Raw genomic sequence first — 16,703 nt, forward strand, 5'->3', positions numbered from 1 at the left:
GCTCTATAAATTCCAATTAGTAGTACTGGGGGTGGTTCAGATTCTGGGGCAGTGCTTTTGTCCAGCAGAGGGTGTCACAGGTCCAGCCTACTTTCCCTTTAAAGCAAACTTGGGTCTCCAGCTGTTTTTGGACTACAACTCCAATCACCCCTAGCTAGCAAAACAATTGGGAAGGGAATATGGGAACTGTAGTCCAGGAGCTGTTGGGGACCTAAGCTTGGGAAAGCCTGCTTTAAAGCAACTTTTCCGTTTTGCCCACAAAGATGGCAAGGGTATATGTTTGTATTTTCTTTTCCTCATGACCATTCTGCATTTGTGTTTGTTTGTTTGTTTGTTTAAGAGGGCAAATTGAAAGAGAAATTGTATGGCAAGTAGCAGAAGAATAAAAGGTTGTGTTTGGATAAAAAGAAAAAGACCCCTGGGGGGTGGCCTCCTTAAATATTTTATTTGGGGAAGATGCCTAGGTCTTTAAGCATTGGTGCCTATTCCTACACCAACAGGTCTCAGGATGGTTACAACATACAAACACCAAACACCACATGTTAAAAGGGCATTAGATGTCAATTAGGAAAAGGGTTGGTAATAAAGTTGCGAATTTCCTGGCTCCTGAAGCTGTAAAATGGTATTCCCGACCTTTGTGTGGATTCTTTGATGGGAAGTGAGAGAGGAGCTCTGAATGAAGCTCTTTCCACATTCCACACACTGATAGGGTTTCTCCCCTGTATGAATTCTTTAATGGGAAGTGATATCGGAGCTCTTCCTGAAGCGTTTTCCACATTCGACACACTGATAGGGTTTCTCCCCTGTATGAGTTCTTTGATGGGAAGTGAGATTGTAGCTCCGACTGAAGCTCTTTCCACATTCCATGCACTGATAGAGTTTCTTTCCAATGAGATTTTTTGTTGGGAAGTGGAATGGGAGCTCTGACTGCAGCTTTCTCCACACTCTAAATTTTTATGTGGCTTCTCCTCTCTGGGGATTTTATCATGGTCACCTTTGTTCTCAATTTCCGATTCATCCCAATCTGCAATGGAGACCAAAAGGGATTAGAGCCTCAGGAACAAACAGAGAAGAATAGAAGGGAGTCGGGGGTGTCATTACCTGTGTTGTTTGTCATTAACCATCATATTTATTATTATATTCTGATGAGTTGTTGAATGTTGGTTTGTTTGATATATAGTAGTGGTCAAAATTGTGGAAGACTTTTGGAAAAAGGTGTATTTCAGAGGTTTGATGGCTCATAACACCACTTCTTTTGGAATAATATCATAAAATAATATATCAATGGAAAGATAATTTAATGAAGACTGCAATTCAACAAAGGTTGTTCAATTAACCATATTCTATCAAACGTTATAGCCAAATAACCAGAAAAAGGAAGCACAACTTGCTTAGGTTGACCTTTGTCAGTGTGTTATGTGATTGCTATCAAGTTGGTTGGGGTTTTTTTTTGTTCTTTCATTTAGTGAGGTTGTAAAACATAATAAAATTATAGAAATGGCACAAAGAATTAGGATATAGTTCCGTTCCACCTTAAGAGTCAGGCATGATTGTTGTGTGTCACATGCCTGTTTACTTCCTGGTCACTGGGAGTTTCCATTTTGTATATAGCTTTTGTTCCGGCTGTTTTTTGTTCCGGCTGTTGTAGAAACTCTGCAGAAAGAGTGTGCACAAGACTCGGAATGTGTCTGAGGCTCGTGTCGCTAATTGACTGATGCTGTCCTATGGGAGACCGGAAGATTGTCCGGAGACGACATGGAGGCTGCCTGATGGCCACGTCTCCTTGGCAGTATCCCAACAGACTGGTCACCCAGAAAGCGATGTAAAATTGTACTATTAAGTGAACAAGGCTACAGTTATGAATAGATTAGATGGGGGACTTCCGGGTTAGTGCCATCGACTAATGGCGGATTCCCTCCGAACTCCGGAGGGAATCGGCTCTGCAGGATCGGGTCTGGTCCGTGGCAGCGACGCAGGGACCCTTAAAAATCACAGGCACGGATGCCTGTGAGCGTGGTGACTCGGCGAGCACCATTTGCGCCCCCCCAAACTGCGAAGGAGCCTTTTTAAAGGCTACGGAACGGGGTGCGGCGCGGTGCTGTGAGTAGACTGCTCCTTCTGCGGAGTGAAGCCGCAAGCCATTGTCGGAGAGCGCTGACTTTTTCCTTGGAACAATTGGACTTTAAAGTAAAAACCCGTGAGTAATACGGAATTTGGAATTTAAAGAAAAATCTTTGTTGAATCAGGAATGAGCGGGGAAGGAAGGAGACTTCCACCATATGTGGTGGACCTGCGAAAAAGTGAGAAGGTTTTGGGGACTTACCTATGACAAACTAAAAAAGATCTTGAGATATACCTTCCCTAAAAAACCCGAAGCCTTCCTTCTAGGGATGGTTGGGAAGGAGATTAGACAAGAAGATCAAACCATGTTTCAATACGCAATGGTAGCAGCCAGGATACTGCTGGCGCAAAACTGGAAAACCCCTAATATTCCAACCATCAGGGACTGGCAATCCAAATTATTCAAATATATAGAGTTAGCAAGGATGACACAGAAGATCAGGCAGCAGAAAAATGAAAAATTTATTAATGACTGGAGCAAATTTTTTATATATATGGAAACAAACTTAGGAAATATTAAAATTTCAGTGGGCGATACATAAAGTTTGAGAGGTGTAAATAAAGGAGATAAAAACACCCCGTAGGAAGATAATGTGGGATTACAACTCAAGCTGTTTTGAAGGGAAGTCAATCACTGTTGGTGACGGGTGGGTGTGTTCTTTGTTAGTGTTTTTTGGTTGTTGTATTTGTTGGTGAGTTTGGGTCTTGTTTTTTGACGTTGTTTACCTTTGTTTTCCTTTGTTTTTGCTTTGTTTTTTATGTTTTTCTTTGTGATTTTCTTTTCTCATGAAAAAGAGCTTAATAAAAATAATTTACAAAAAAAAGAAGAAGGAATGAGCGGGGAAGGGTTAAAAAGGAAGTCCGCCCCCCCTCTTTGTAGATTTAAAGCAAAGAACCTGCTATCTAAGGTCGAGAGAATCCTTTCTTTTTTTAAAAGACTTCGACCTTCATGGTTTGACACTATTAAGAAATTTTACTGGAGGATAAAAGATTAACTTTGGGAGCTGAAGTTTCACCCCCCCTCGGACCCGGGAGCGTCCCGCGAGAGAGCCTGTTGATGAAGTACTGAAGTTTGACAGCTGTCAAATTGGCTGTCAGAAGGAAAAAGAGAACTTTGTTTCTGTCGCTTCTGCTGGTTATATTTGTTACAATTTGTTGAAAACAAGGAAGGACTGATACAAATTAACTTGATTATTGGATTTGAGCTGAAAAAACATCAAGGAACCAAAATCCCCCTAGAGGGGGTTTAGGACATTACAAGAATGGCTGGAGGAGGGAAAATTCAGACTGAACTGGATAGAACATTTGTTCTCTTGGGAAAGTTACAAGGTGAAATTGATGTTTTGGCTACAAGCGTCACAACTCTGGTCTTAGCAGCAAACAATTTTGTTGAAGCTGATAAGGATTTGAAGCAGGAAGCTCATACAATTGGACAAATAGAGAAACTTGAGAGTTATGAGAACATGGAGAAGGAGACATAAGCTGTCCCTGAAGAAAAGGAAGGAGGAGCTGTAATTTTGCAGATGTCAAAGGAGAGTTGCAATTTGTGGCCTGACATGAAGGCAACAAAGGAGAATAATAATTTGATGTGGAAAGCCTGGCCTGAATTGGTGAGCCCAAAACTGAGAGATCCCCTCATGTGGAGATCTGAAGACCGAAGGATTATAAATTTGATCAAGGTGGAAGTTGGAGCTTTGGGGACATTTGGACTTGAAAGGAGTATGAAACAAGATTTGGAGTACCCCATAGGCTCTATCTTTAAGCATGGAGGGCTGGCTGGAAAAAACATGGATCCTGTTGGGCCGAAGCCTCTCCAAAATTTGGGGTTCAACATTAAGGACTATCAAAAAGGCCGGCAGAGAGGAACTGAAAGAGATTTAAGAGCCTCGGATGTGAGATCTCCAGGCTAAACAATATATTGAACTGATGAACACTTGTTGGGGACTGAAACCGGGAAAGGGGTGGGTGGAGTCTGGGAATCCAAAGGGTATATAACTATAACTTGCTTTGTTTTTATTTTGTTTTGCTATTTGTTTGGAATTGGGGAAAGCCATGGAAGGGAAATTTTGGTCGACTTTAGGAAAAATGTTTAAGAAGGAGCAACGATGTTTAAGTATTGATGTTTAAATTTGGATAAGATAAAATTGGTTTTCAAAACGGTTTAAATTAAATGAAAATAAGGTTGGTAAAAATAAATTGAGGAAATGGAAGAATTATCAAGTTAAAGTTGAGAAATAAGTAATAAGGATTTGCTGAATAATTCAAATTGGAATACAAGAAGGGGAGGTGTGAGGAGGTCTGAGAAATAAGTTAAATGAAAATAAGTAATTGGAATTTTATGTGTTTTTAACTGTTTTTCTTTTTTAAATTTTGGATTTTTGTATTTCTGTTATTTTCTGTTTAATTGTTGTTTTTGTGTGTTTTTTGAAAATGCTAAATATTCATAAAAAAAATAAAAATGAATAGATTACATGAAAGATTAGGAAAAACTTAGCCAAAGCTGGCATTTCTATATTATTGAAGAGGTTTAAGGAGACTCAGCCACTACAAAATCAGACTGGTAAAGGCAGGAAAACATGCAGAAAGGCAAGTGACGAACAAAGAATGGAGAGACTGTCTCTACCTGACAGAATAATAATAATAATAATAATAATAAATTTTATTTATATCCCACCCTCCCCAGCCGAAGCTGGGCTCAGGGTGGCTAACAACAATCAAAATAATCCAACATTCTAAAAACATTCATTATAAAATTAATTAAAATCAAAATTGATGGCAACCATTAAGCAAAATTCTGTGCAGATTGCCAGAGGAGGGGGTCAAGCTGCGCCCTGACCAAAGGCCTGGTGGAACAGCTCTGTCTTGCAGGCCCTGCGGAAAGATGTCAGATCCCGCAGGGCCCTAGTCTCTTGTGACAGAGCGTTCCAAGAAAATCATCTTGGTGTATACAAGATCACATGGCGAGATGTAATGTGAAGTTGAGTGCAAGGACTGGTCTAAATGTTAGAATTCTAAGGGAAAAGCCATTGTTATCTCTAAAGCATGAGTTTGACCAAACTGTGGGAGGCAGTGAAAGACAGGAGTGCATGGCGTGCTTGTGATAAAATCTTAATTGGCTAATTGCTTTATGGCCCCAATTAGCCCCAGTTTATTGCGGTCCGGCACACTTCTTAGCCAAGCTGCGCAGACCTTCTTCTCTCCGGTTTCGCCTTGCAGAGTAAAAACACAGCGGAACAAAAACCGTTGCTGCTTGCTTAGATCCAAACACACCAAGCACTCATGAGTCCAAATTCTTATCAGTTCTTTATTGCAGCAAAATATTTACAGCTCAGCATTTCTCAGATTCTCCTGGACTGCTAGCATTCATGGCGTCCATCTCTTTCAGAGACAAAGAGAGAACAGAAAGTAAAGCTCCTCCCTCCTTCCAAACCTCCTTGGAAACCTGACGTCAGAATGGGAGGCACTACTCAGAACAACTTAACCCTGTAAGTTCTGAATCCCAACACCCCCTCTTGCCTTGCATTCTGACGAGACCTGTGGATGTACCTTTGCAGACCTCTGTGAGATCAATCCCTTCCCCAATGCCTTGCGCCCTCTCCTGGCGTTCCTGTCAGGCATCTGTGGAACATCCTCACAACTCTCAGATTCGCACTGTGCGAAACTTACCCACGCACCTGTGGCCTGATACCTCTCAGGTGGAATACCCTTCGTTGTGCGACTGGACCGCCTGGGCACAAACTCAGGCACTTCCTCTGACTCACTGTGGTCAGCAGGTGTGTCCTCTGCATCCCGGGATTCCCCCTCTGACTTAACGCGTCTTCGAATCCTTTGCATTACCCTCACAGGAGAACTAGGCTCACTCTTGGGCTCTCTTTTTACAACTTGTGGAGATGCCCCATCCTGTTCCTGACTTTGGTCAGTGAGCTGATCGTCATCAGCAGACTCAGCCTCTCCTTCCTCCTCATCAGAACCTTCCTGCTCTGAATCAGAAAGACATTCTGAAAGAATATCACGCCTGGCAGGAGTCTTTGACCTTTCATCCTGCTTATAGAACTCAGCGTGTTTACTGATCAGTAGCTTACTCTGATCACCTGACGGGTACGCAAACCTCCATGCATGAGCCGCTGGCTCATACCCACAGAAGATCATTTTCTGGAACTTGGGTTCACCTGGCCCTCGCAAAGCTTCAGGCACCGGCACCGAGGCCCTTGATCCAAACGCACGGAGGAAGTGAACCTGTGGTTTCCTCCCGTGAAGCATGAAAAACGGGGTGTCTCCTACCACTGAATTGTAGGACCGATTCCAGGTGAAGCTCACATATTTAACTGCCTCCATCCAAAACCTTGGAGATAACCCAGAATCTGACAGCATCACCTGTGCAGCCTTAACCAGAGCCTCACTTCTGAGCTCTGCCACCCCCCTCTGTTGAGGAGAAGTCACTGTGTGACTTATCCCTTTCTTGTGAAATAACTTCTGCAAAGCAGACCCAGTAAACTGTGCACCTCTGTCACTAGTGATTGCCTGCACTTTCGTGGAGAACCTTAGTTCCACCTCCTCAATCCAACTTCTAATCAGCTGTGCTGCATCTTCCTTGGATTTGAGACCATGTGTCCAGGTGTTCTGCGAAAAATCATCCTGCAGCGTCAGCAGAAACCTGGCCCCTCCCAGACTTGGTTCCTTCATGGGACCCAACAGATCTATGTGCACAAGATCAAAAGGTTTTGTGGTTACCCTCTCCACCCTGGGGTAACTGCACCCTCTTACCTTTGCCTGTCTGCAAGCCTGACAATCTAGGACTCTTGCACATTCCTCAATTCTACAGCCTTTGCTAACCTCAGGTAGCACCTGTAGTTCTTCAAGACAACAATGAGCTGTCTTCTTATGCCACGCACAAGCACATGAAACATGAGTGGGAACTGTAGCACGCAGGGCTTGTGCTTTCTCAACCTTCCCCTCACCCTTCAGAGACGTTTTAAGAATGAAGAGATCATTCTGCCCCTTTGCAACTCTGACCAGTTGCTTCCCTCCTTTGGAGATTGTACAAAAATCGTGTTCAAAGCAAACCTTAAACCCCTTTTTCAACAAATAAGGCACAGATAAAATACAGTGTTGCACTCCCGGCACAATGCAAACTTCCATCTGCTCCTGCAAAACAGAAAAAAAGGCATTTGCAACATTAGTCACATTTTTCTTTTTTCCATTTGCAAACTGAACAGTTTTCCCAGCCGGAATTGCCGTGCAATTCCACATCTCGACTGCAGGGGTCTCTGGAATCAGATTTTGGTTAGCTCCTGAGTCGATTACAAAGCGTAAGTCAGTGTCTCTCTCAGAGCTGTCCTCAAACAACGCCATAGCAACAAACGTCTCGCTGCCCCCTCTCTTTGGGCTTCTGCAGCAGTTCTCTCTGGTTGTCTCGGCAACCAACTCCCCCTTGCTCAGGACCTTGGCAGCTTCCGTAGAAGTAGCCTCCTCCGTTGCCTTGGAGACCGGACTGGCCTCTGCGTTCCCACGCGACTCTTTAGGCCTTATCTTCACTTTGTGCAGGTGGCCGACCTTGAAGCGTCTAGCTCTCCGCAGCTTTCCAGACTTTGGCTGAGGACGAGCACCAGTGGAAAAACACTGCCCAGGGCTCCTTTCAGCTGGCCTGGCCCCCCTTCTTCCGGAAGAGCACTCTGTGCCAGCCCTGCCCTCGCTGAAACTGCGTTTCACTTCAGCACTCACAGTGGAAAACTTTTGAAACTTGCCTTTGGAATTCTCAGCCCCCCCGACTTTCACCTCAGGGACTGGGGCTACAGCCATTTCCAGGCTCTTCATGACTTCTCCAGGGCCCTGGCCTCCTGCTGAAGTTTCACACAAACTTCTCAGCACCTCCCAGGCAGCCCTTGCTGACTTTACGCCTTCCAAACTAGGCAAGAGCGATGCGTGTACGCATGCTTTCAGCATAGCAAGCTCTCTTTGCATTCTCTGCTGGCTATCTTCAGGCAACGCAGCCTCAAAGCCTGCAATGTCTGTCCCTTCAGGAACTGGATTTAGGGGTAGTGGCTCTTTCTGGCTTACATCCCAAAGCCCAGTAACCAGAAACCAACCCCTTATTCTTCTGGACCAGGTTGCCCGACTTCTTAAAGTGAGCTTTTCAAGCGGAACGTCCTCAAGGACCTGGCTGTCTGCCATTCTCTCCTCTTCCCCGGGGCCCCAGCTGCTACTCACGTAAAACCAGTCAGCTCTCCGGCACCCGATTTTTCAGCTGCTTTCCCAGCTCTCAGCTCTCAGCAACTCTTGCCTCTTAGCAGCAGGCAAAACACAGAACGCAGACCTCCGCTTCGGTAGCGTCTTCCCAGCTGTTCAAGCTGACTTCAAAGTACACCGGCAGACTTTCAGCAACAGTTTTATAAGCGGTAATCAGTCTCCCATAACCTGTGATAAAATCTTAATTGGCTAATTGCTTTATGGCCCCAATTAGCCCCAGTTTATTGCGGTCCGGCACACTTCTTAGCCAAGCTGCGCAGACCTTCTTCTCTCCGGTTTCGCCTTGCAGAGTAAAAACACAGCGGAACAAAAACTGTTGCTGCTTGCTTAGATCCAAACACACCAAGCACTCATGAGTCCAAATTCTTATCAGTTCTTTATTGCAGCAAAATATTTACAGCTCAGCATTTCTCAGATTCTCCTGGACTGCTAGCATTCATGGCGTCCGTCTCTTTCAGAGACAAAGAGAGAACAGAAAGTAAAGCTCCTCCCTCCTTCCAAACCTCCTTGGAAACCTGACGTCAGAATGGGAGGCACTACTCAGAACAACTTAACCCTGTAAGTTCTGAATCCCAACAGTGCTATGGTCCATGGGGTCACGAAGAGTCTTACACAACTAAAGAAAATCTCTCAAGCAAAGGTTGAAAAGATTAAACCCATGTTAACTGGACAGTGGAACAATGGGACAGTGTTATTTGGAGGGATGAGACTCAAATCTCCTTGCTTGGTAGTGATGGCATGAAATACACAAGGGGGGAAATCAGAGAAGATTTACATGCTACTTGCATTACACCGACCATGAAACACCCAGATAGTGTGATGATCTGAGGTTGTATGGCAGCAAAAGGTGTTGTCAGAATTTTCGTCATTAATGGGAATGTAAATGCCCCCAAATATATAATTGAAATACTTTAGCCCAAACTGAAGGCTTCCACAGGTGATCTTTACCCAGATACTGAAGCATTTATATATATTTATATAAATAATTATTTATGTATTTATTTTCTATTTCAACAGGATTCAGCTCCATGTCATGTTGCTGCTGTGTGCAAAAGGTGCTTTCAAGATAATCCTATTCCATTGCTGGAATGGCTTGGGAATAGCCCAAACATTAACCCAATCAGTAATCAATGGAGCCAACTAAAGAAACTTGTTTGTTAGAAGCAATCCAGCAATAAAGCCCAATTAACAGAGGCAATACGGTAATTCAATCTTGGTTTCACATTCTTACAACTGCAGAACCTTACTAGCTAGCAGGACCAATGGGGAGGGATGATGGGAACTTAGTCCGGGAGCTGCTGGGGACCCAAGTTTGGGAAACGTTGCTTCAAAGCAACTTCTGCGCTTCACCCGCAAAGATGGGACCTGTCCACGTTTGTATTTTCTTGCATTTTGTTTTCTTCATGACCTTTGTGAGTTTATTTTTTAATTTTTTAAGAGAAGAATAAAAGGTTGTGTTTGAAAAAACACACACCAAAAACTTGGGGGTGGCATCCTTAAATATTTTATTGGGGGTGGGGCAAAGACCCCTAGGCCTTTAAGAGTTGGCGCCTATTCCCTACACCCACAGGTCTCAGGATGGTTACAACATAAAACACAACATAAAAACACAAAACATCACATGTTAAAAGGGCATTAGATTTTTTTTCAAGAAAATTATTTATTAAGGTGCTTATGTTACATTGGTAAACATTATCATGTAACATCACAAGGCTTATTATACTATAATTTTCAACATGTATACAAAGTTTATATGCTAAAAGAAAAAGAAAACAAGGACAAAAAATTATTCCAAAATCATATATGTACCAACACTTTGGACTTCCTGTCTATCCCGTTGTATATTCCTTTTTCACAAATGAATGTGCTCTTATTACTGTATATTTCTTTACATTTTATCTAATACATTCCTATATCAATATGTACCCTTTGTCTTATTTCTCAACTCAGACTCTTTCCAACGTCAATTGAATGCTAGCATAGATAGCGAACCATTACTGTATTTTTGAACATATATCTATCCCACTTTTCCATACATTTTTGTTTTGAATTGCCTCTCAGGCTATTTGTCAACTGCATTTCATCAAATTCTTGTAGCTTGTTATGCCAGTCCATTATTGTCGGCACTTCTTCCTTCCACCCCTTTCCCACCAAAGTCCAAGCTGCAGCCGTTGCATATAAGAATACCTCCCTAAAGGCATCCGGGATGTCCCTGCCAACAATACTTAACAGAATTCCCTCTGGTCTTTTTAGAAAGGTTATTCCAAACATTTTTTTAAACTCATCATAAATTAAGGCCCATAACACTTTGATTTTCATACACGTCAATTAGCCAAAGGCCTGGATTCTAAACCTGTATGTTTTCCCCCACCTTTGTATGGATTCTTTGATGGGAAGTGAGATTGGAGCTATAAGTGAAGCTCTTTCCACATTCCACACACTGATAGGGTTTCTCCCCTGTATGAATTCTTTGATGGAAAGTGAGCTCGTAGCGTGTCCTGAACCTGTTTCCACATTCCACACACCGATAGGGTTTCTCCCCTGTATGAATTCTTTGATGGGAAGTGAGCTCGTAGCGTGTCCTGAACCTGTTTCCACATTCCACACACCGATAGGGTTTCTCACCTGTATGAATTCTTTGATGGGAAGTGAGATGGGAGCTCTGACGGCAGCTCTTTCCACATTCCACACACAGATAGGGTTTTGCCCCTGTATGAATTCTTTGAGAGGAAGTGAGATGGTGGCTGTGACTGAAGCTCTTTCCACATTCCACACACTGTTAGGGTTTTGCCACTGTATGAATTCTTTGATGGGAAGTGAGATGGTGGCTGTGACTGAAGCTCTTTCCACATTCCACACACTGATAGGGTTTCTCCCCTGTATGAATTCTTTGATGGGAAGTGAGCTCGTAGCGTGTCCTGAACCTCTTTCCACATTCAACACACTGATAGGGTTTTACCCCTGTATGAATTCTTTGATGGGAAGTGAGAGAGGAGCTATCATTGAAGCTCTTTCCACATTCCACACACTGATAGGGTTTCTCCCCTGTATGAATTCTTTGATGGGAAGTGAGATTCTGGCTGCGATCGAAGCTCTTTCCACATTCCACGCACTGATAAGGTCTCTCCCCTGTATGAATTCTTTGATGGGAAGTGAGAGTAGAGCTCTGTCTGAAGCTCTTTCCACATTCGACACACTGATAGGGTTTCTCTCCTGTATGAATTCTTTGATGGGAAGTGAGCACGTAGTGTGTCCTGAACCTCTTTCCACATTCCACACACTGATAGGGTTTCTCCCCTGTATGATTTCTTTGATGGGAAGTGAGATGGGAGCTATCAGTGAAGCTCTTTCCACATTCCACACACTGATAGGGTTTCTCCCCTCTATGAATTCTTTGATGGGAAGTGAGATTCTGGCTGCGACTGAAGCTCTTTCCACATTCCACGCACTGATAAGGTTTTTCCCCTGTATGAATTCTTTGATGGGAAGTGAGAGCAAAGCTCTGACTGAAGCTCTTTCCACATTCGACGCACTGATAGGGTTTCTCTCCTGTATGATTTCTTTGATGGGAAGTGAGATGGGAGCTATCAGTGAAGCTCTTTCCACATTCCACACACTGATAGGGTTTCTCCCCTGTATGAATTCTCTGATGGGAAGTGAGCTCGTAGCATGTCCTGAACCTCTTTCCACATTCCACACACTGATAGGGTTTTTCCCCTGTATGAATTCTTTGATGGGAAGTGAGAGAGGAGCTATCATTGAAGCTCTTTCCACATTCCACACACTGATAGGGTTTCTCCCCTGTATGAATTCTTTGATGGGAAATGAGATGGGAGCTCTGACGGAAGCTCTTTCCACATTCCACACACTGATAGGGTTTCTCGCCTGTATGAATTCTCTGATGCTTAGTGAGATTGGAGTTCTGACTGAAGCTCTTTTCACACTGCATGCACTGATAGAGTTTCTCCCCTGTATGAATTCTTTGATGGGAAGTGAGCTCGTAGCATGTCCTGAACCTCTTTCCACATTCCACACACTGATAGGGTTTCTCCCCTGTATGAATTCTTTGATGGGAAGTGAGAGAGGAGCTATCAGTGAAGCTCTTTCCACATTCCACACATTTATAGGGTTTTCCCCCTGTATGAATTCTTTGATGGGAAGTGAGATAGGAGCTATCAGTGAAGCTCTTTCCACATTCCACACACTGATAGGGTTTCTCCCCTGTATGAATTCTTTGATGGGAAATGAGATGGGAGCTCTGACGGAAGCTCTTTCCACATTCCACACACTGATAGGGTTTCTCGCCTGTATGAATTCTCTGATGCTTAGTGAGATTGGAGTTCTGACTGAAGCTCTTTTCACACTGCATGCACTGATAGAGTTTCTTTCCAATGAGATTTTGTTGATGGGAAGTGGAATGGGAGCTCTGACTGCAGCTTTCTCCACACTCCACATTTTTACCTGGCTTCTCCTCTCTTGGGATTTTGTCATGGTCAGCTTTGTTCTCGATTTCCGATACATAGCAATCTGCAATGGAGACAAAAAGGGATAAGAGCCTCTGGAATAAATGGAGAAGAACTGAAGGGAGTCGTGTCATGTGACAAAGACACATGAGAGCAGAAACAGGAAACAGGCTGGCAGCTGCTGGGAATGCACAATCATTTGGGTCTACTAAAGTCATTCAGGCCTAACTGCTAACTGTTGAGTCACTCTGACATGTGACTTGGCAGCCATTTTCTCTCTGTGTTCTCTGTAAGATTTCAGTCAGAGTCAGTCTGCCTCAGTTGTGAGCAGAGTCAGTATGTAATCTCAGTCAAACTGTTTGGAACCATGTTTTTATGAAGAAGTTAATTTTAACTCAGTAAAGATCGTATTCTTTCACTTAAGAACTCTGCATTATTAATTTACACTGTGCGTCAAATTGGGTGTGTGTTCATTACCTGTGTTATTTGTCATTAACCAACATATTTATCATGGGATTCTGATGAGTTGTTGAATGTTGCTTTGTTTGATACACAGTAGTGATCAAAATCCCCTTCATGGATCACTGCCTTGCCGTGGCGAAGGGACTTGAATAACTCAGAGAAGCTATGCAAAGAAATAGAGGAAAACAATAGAATGGAAAAAGCAGAGATCTGTTCAAGAAAATTGGAGATATGAAAGGAACACTTTGTACAAAGATTACCATAATAAAGGACAAAAGTGGTAAGGAGCTAACAGAAGCAGAAGCCATCAAGAAGAGGTGGCAAGAATACACAGAGGAATTATACCAGAAAGATATGGATGTCTCATACACCCCAGGTAGTGTGGTTGCTGACCTTGAGCCAGACATCCTGGAGAGTGAAGTCAAATGGGCCTTAGAAAGCACTGCTAATAACAAGGCCAGTGGAAGTGATGATATTCCAGATGAACTATTTAAAATTTTAAAAGATAATACTGTTAAGTTGCTACACTCAATATTCCAGCAAGTTTGGAAAACTCAGCAGTGGCCAGAAGATTGGAGAAGATCAGTCTACATCCCAATCCCAAAGAAAGGCAGTGCCAAAGAATGCTCCAACTACCACACAATTGCAGTCATTTCACATGCTAGCAAGGTCATGCTTAAAATTCTACAAGGCAGGCTAAAGCAGAGAACTCCCAAGAGTGCAAGCGGGATTTCAAAGGAGCAGAGGAACCAGAGACCAAATTGCAAACATGCACTGGATTATGGAGAAAGCTAGAGAGTTCCAGAAAGACATCTACTTCTGCTTCATTGACAAAGGAAAAGTCTTTGACTGTGTTGACCACAGCAAACTTAAAGAAATGGGAGTGCCTGATCACCTCATCTGTCTCCTGAGATATCTTTATGTGGGACAAGAAGCTACAGTTAGAACTGGATATGGAACAACTGATTGGTTCAAAATTGGAAAAGGAGTACAACAAGGCTGTATATTGTCTCCCTGCTTATTTAAAGCTGGGCTGGATGAATCCCAAGCCAAAATTAAGATCGCCGGAAGAAATATCAGATATTCAGATGACACAACCTTGATGGCAGAAAGTGAGGAGGAATTAAAGAAACTTTTAATGAGGGTGAAAGAATAGAGCGCAAAATATGGCCTTAAGCTCAACATCAAAAAAATGAAGATCATGGCCACTGGGCCCATCACCTCCTGTCAAATAGAAGAAGAAGAAATGGAGGCAGTGAGAGATTTTACTTCGTTGGGCTCCATGATCACTGCAGATGGTGATAGCAGTCACGAAATGTAAAGATGCCTGCTTCTTGGGAGAAAAGCAATGACAAACCTAGACAGCATCTTAAAAAGCAGAGACATCACCTTGCCAACAAAGGTCCATATAGTTAAAGCTATGGTTTTCCCAGTAGTGATGTATGGAAGTGAGAGCTGGACCATAAAGAAGGCTGATCACTGAAGAATTGATGCATTTGAATTATGGTGCTGGAGGAGACTCTTGAGAGTCCCATGGACTGCAAGAAGATCAAACTGATCCATTCTGAAGGAAATCAGCCCTGAGTGCTCACTGGAAGGACAGACCCTGAAGCTGAGGCTCCAATACTTTGGCCACCTCATGAGAAGAGAAGACTCCCTGGAAAAGACCCTGATGTTGGGAAAGATGGAGGGCACAAGGAGAAGGGGATGACAGAGGACGAGATGGTTGGACAGTGTTCTTGAAGCTACCAGCATGAGTTTGACCAAACTGCAGGAGACAGTGGAAGACAGGAGTGCCTGGCGTCCATGGGGTCACGAAGAGTCGGACACGACTAAGCAATTAAACACCAACAGCAGTGGTCAAAATTGTGGAAGACTTTTGGGAAAAAAGTGTATTTCAGAGGTTTGATGGCTAATAACACCACTTCTTTTGGAGTAATATTATAAAGTTATATATCAGTGGGAAGATAATTTAATCAAGAATGCAATCCAAGAAAGTTTGTTCAATTATACGTATTCTATCAAACGTGTTCTATCAAACCAAATAACCAGACAAAGGAAGCACAACTTGCTTAGGTTGACTTTTGTCAGTGTGTTACATGATTGCTAACAAGTTGGTTGGTTTTCTGTGTTCTTTCATTTAGTGAGGTTGAAAAACATAATAAAATTATAGAAACGGCACAAAGAGTTGACTGGTCACCCAGAAAGCAATGTAAAATAGTACTATTAAGTGAACAAGGCTACAGTTATGAAGAAATTAGAAGAAAGATTGGGGAAAACATAACCAAAGCTGGCCTTTCTATATTTTTGAAGAGTTATAAGGAGACTCAGTCACTATAAAATCAGATTGGTTAAGGCAGGAAAAGGTGCACAAAGGCAGATGACGATCAAAGAATGGAGAGACTGTCCCTACATGACATCTGGGTGTATACAAGATGACATGGCACAATGTAATGTGAAGTTCAGTGCAAGGACTGGTCTAAGGCTAGAATTCTAAGGAAAAAGCAATTGTTATCTCTCAAGCAACGCTTGAAAAGATTAAAACCGTGTTAACTGGACAGTGGAACAATGGGACAGTGTTATTTGGAGATATGGGACCCAAATCTCTTTGCTTGGTAGTGATGGCATGAAATACGCGACGAGAAGAATCAGAGAAGATTTACATCCTACTTGCATTACACCGACCGTGAAACACCCAGATAGTGTGATGATCTTGGGTTGTATGGCAGCAAAAGGTGTGGGCAGAATTTGCGTAATTAATGGGAATGTAAATGCCCCCAAAATGGGAAGCGGGTGGCATTGTGGTCTAAACTACAGAGCCTAGGGCTTGCCAATCAGAAGGTCAGCAGTTCGAATCACCACGACGGGGTGAGCTCCTGTTGCTCGGTCCCAGCTCCTGCCAACCAAGCAGTTCGAAAGCATGTAAAAGTGCAAGTATATAAATAGGTACCGCTCCAGTGGGAAGGTAAACTGCATTTCTGTGCGCTGCTCTAGTTCGCCAGAAGAGGATTGGTCATGCTGACCACACGACCTGGAAGCTGTACGCCGGCTCCCTTGGCCAATAAAGCGAGATGAGCGCCACAACCCAAGAGTTGTTCGCCACTGGACTTAGCAGTCAGGGGTCCCTTTAACTTTAAATGCCCCCCAAATACATAAACGAAATGCTTGAGCCCAAACTGAAGCGTTCTGCAGGTGATCTTTTCCCAGATAAGCTTGCTTATTTATTTATTTCAGCAGGATTCAGCTCCATGTCCTGTTGCTGCTGTGTGCAAACGGTCCTTTCAAGATGATCCTATTCCACTCCCGGAATGGCCTGGGAATAGTCCAAACTTTAATCCAATCGGAAATCTATGCAGCCGACTAAAGAAACTTGTTAATCAGAGGCAACCAAAGCAATAAGGCCCAAGTAAC

The 16,703-nt window shown here is 43.2% G+C and overlaps 2 protein-coding genes across 2 annotated transcripts in view; both read right to left on the minus strand.

Annotated features, from left to right (window-relative positions):
• Window positions 1–672: 672 nt before the first annotated feature.
• The window catches only part of LOC307215043 (zinc finger and SCAN domain-containing protein 31-like), a 55,016-nt gene continuing 38,985 nt past the window's right edge, over window positions 673–16,703 (minus strand). Inside the window, exon 5 of the mRNA XM_079974198.1 lies at window positions 673–1,024. Within this exon, the coding sequence (XP_079830324.1) occupies window positions 947–1,024 (78 nt within the window). The 3' untranslated portion in view covers window positions 673–946. The remainder of the gene's footprint in view (window positions 1,025–16,703) is intronic.
• LOC307214703 (uncharacterized protein) overlaps window positions 10,731–16,703 on the minus strand; it is a 28,883-nt gene continuing 22,910 nt past the window's right edge. Inside the window, exon 6 of the mRNA XM_079973617.1 lies at window positions 10,731–12,894. Within this exon, the coding sequence (XP_079829743.1) occupies window positions 11,147–12,894 (1,748 nt within the window). The 3' untranslated portion in view covers window positions 10,731–11,146. The remainder of the gene's footprint in view (window positions 12,895–16,703) is intronic.

The sequence above is a fragment of the Podarcis cretensis genome, assembly GCF_951804945.1.
Source record: "Podarcis cretensis genome assembly, chromosome: 4".
Taxonomy (NCBI): domain Eukaryota; kingdom Metazoa; phylum Chordata; class Lepidosauria; order Squamata; family Lacertidae; genus Podarcis; species Podarcis cretensis.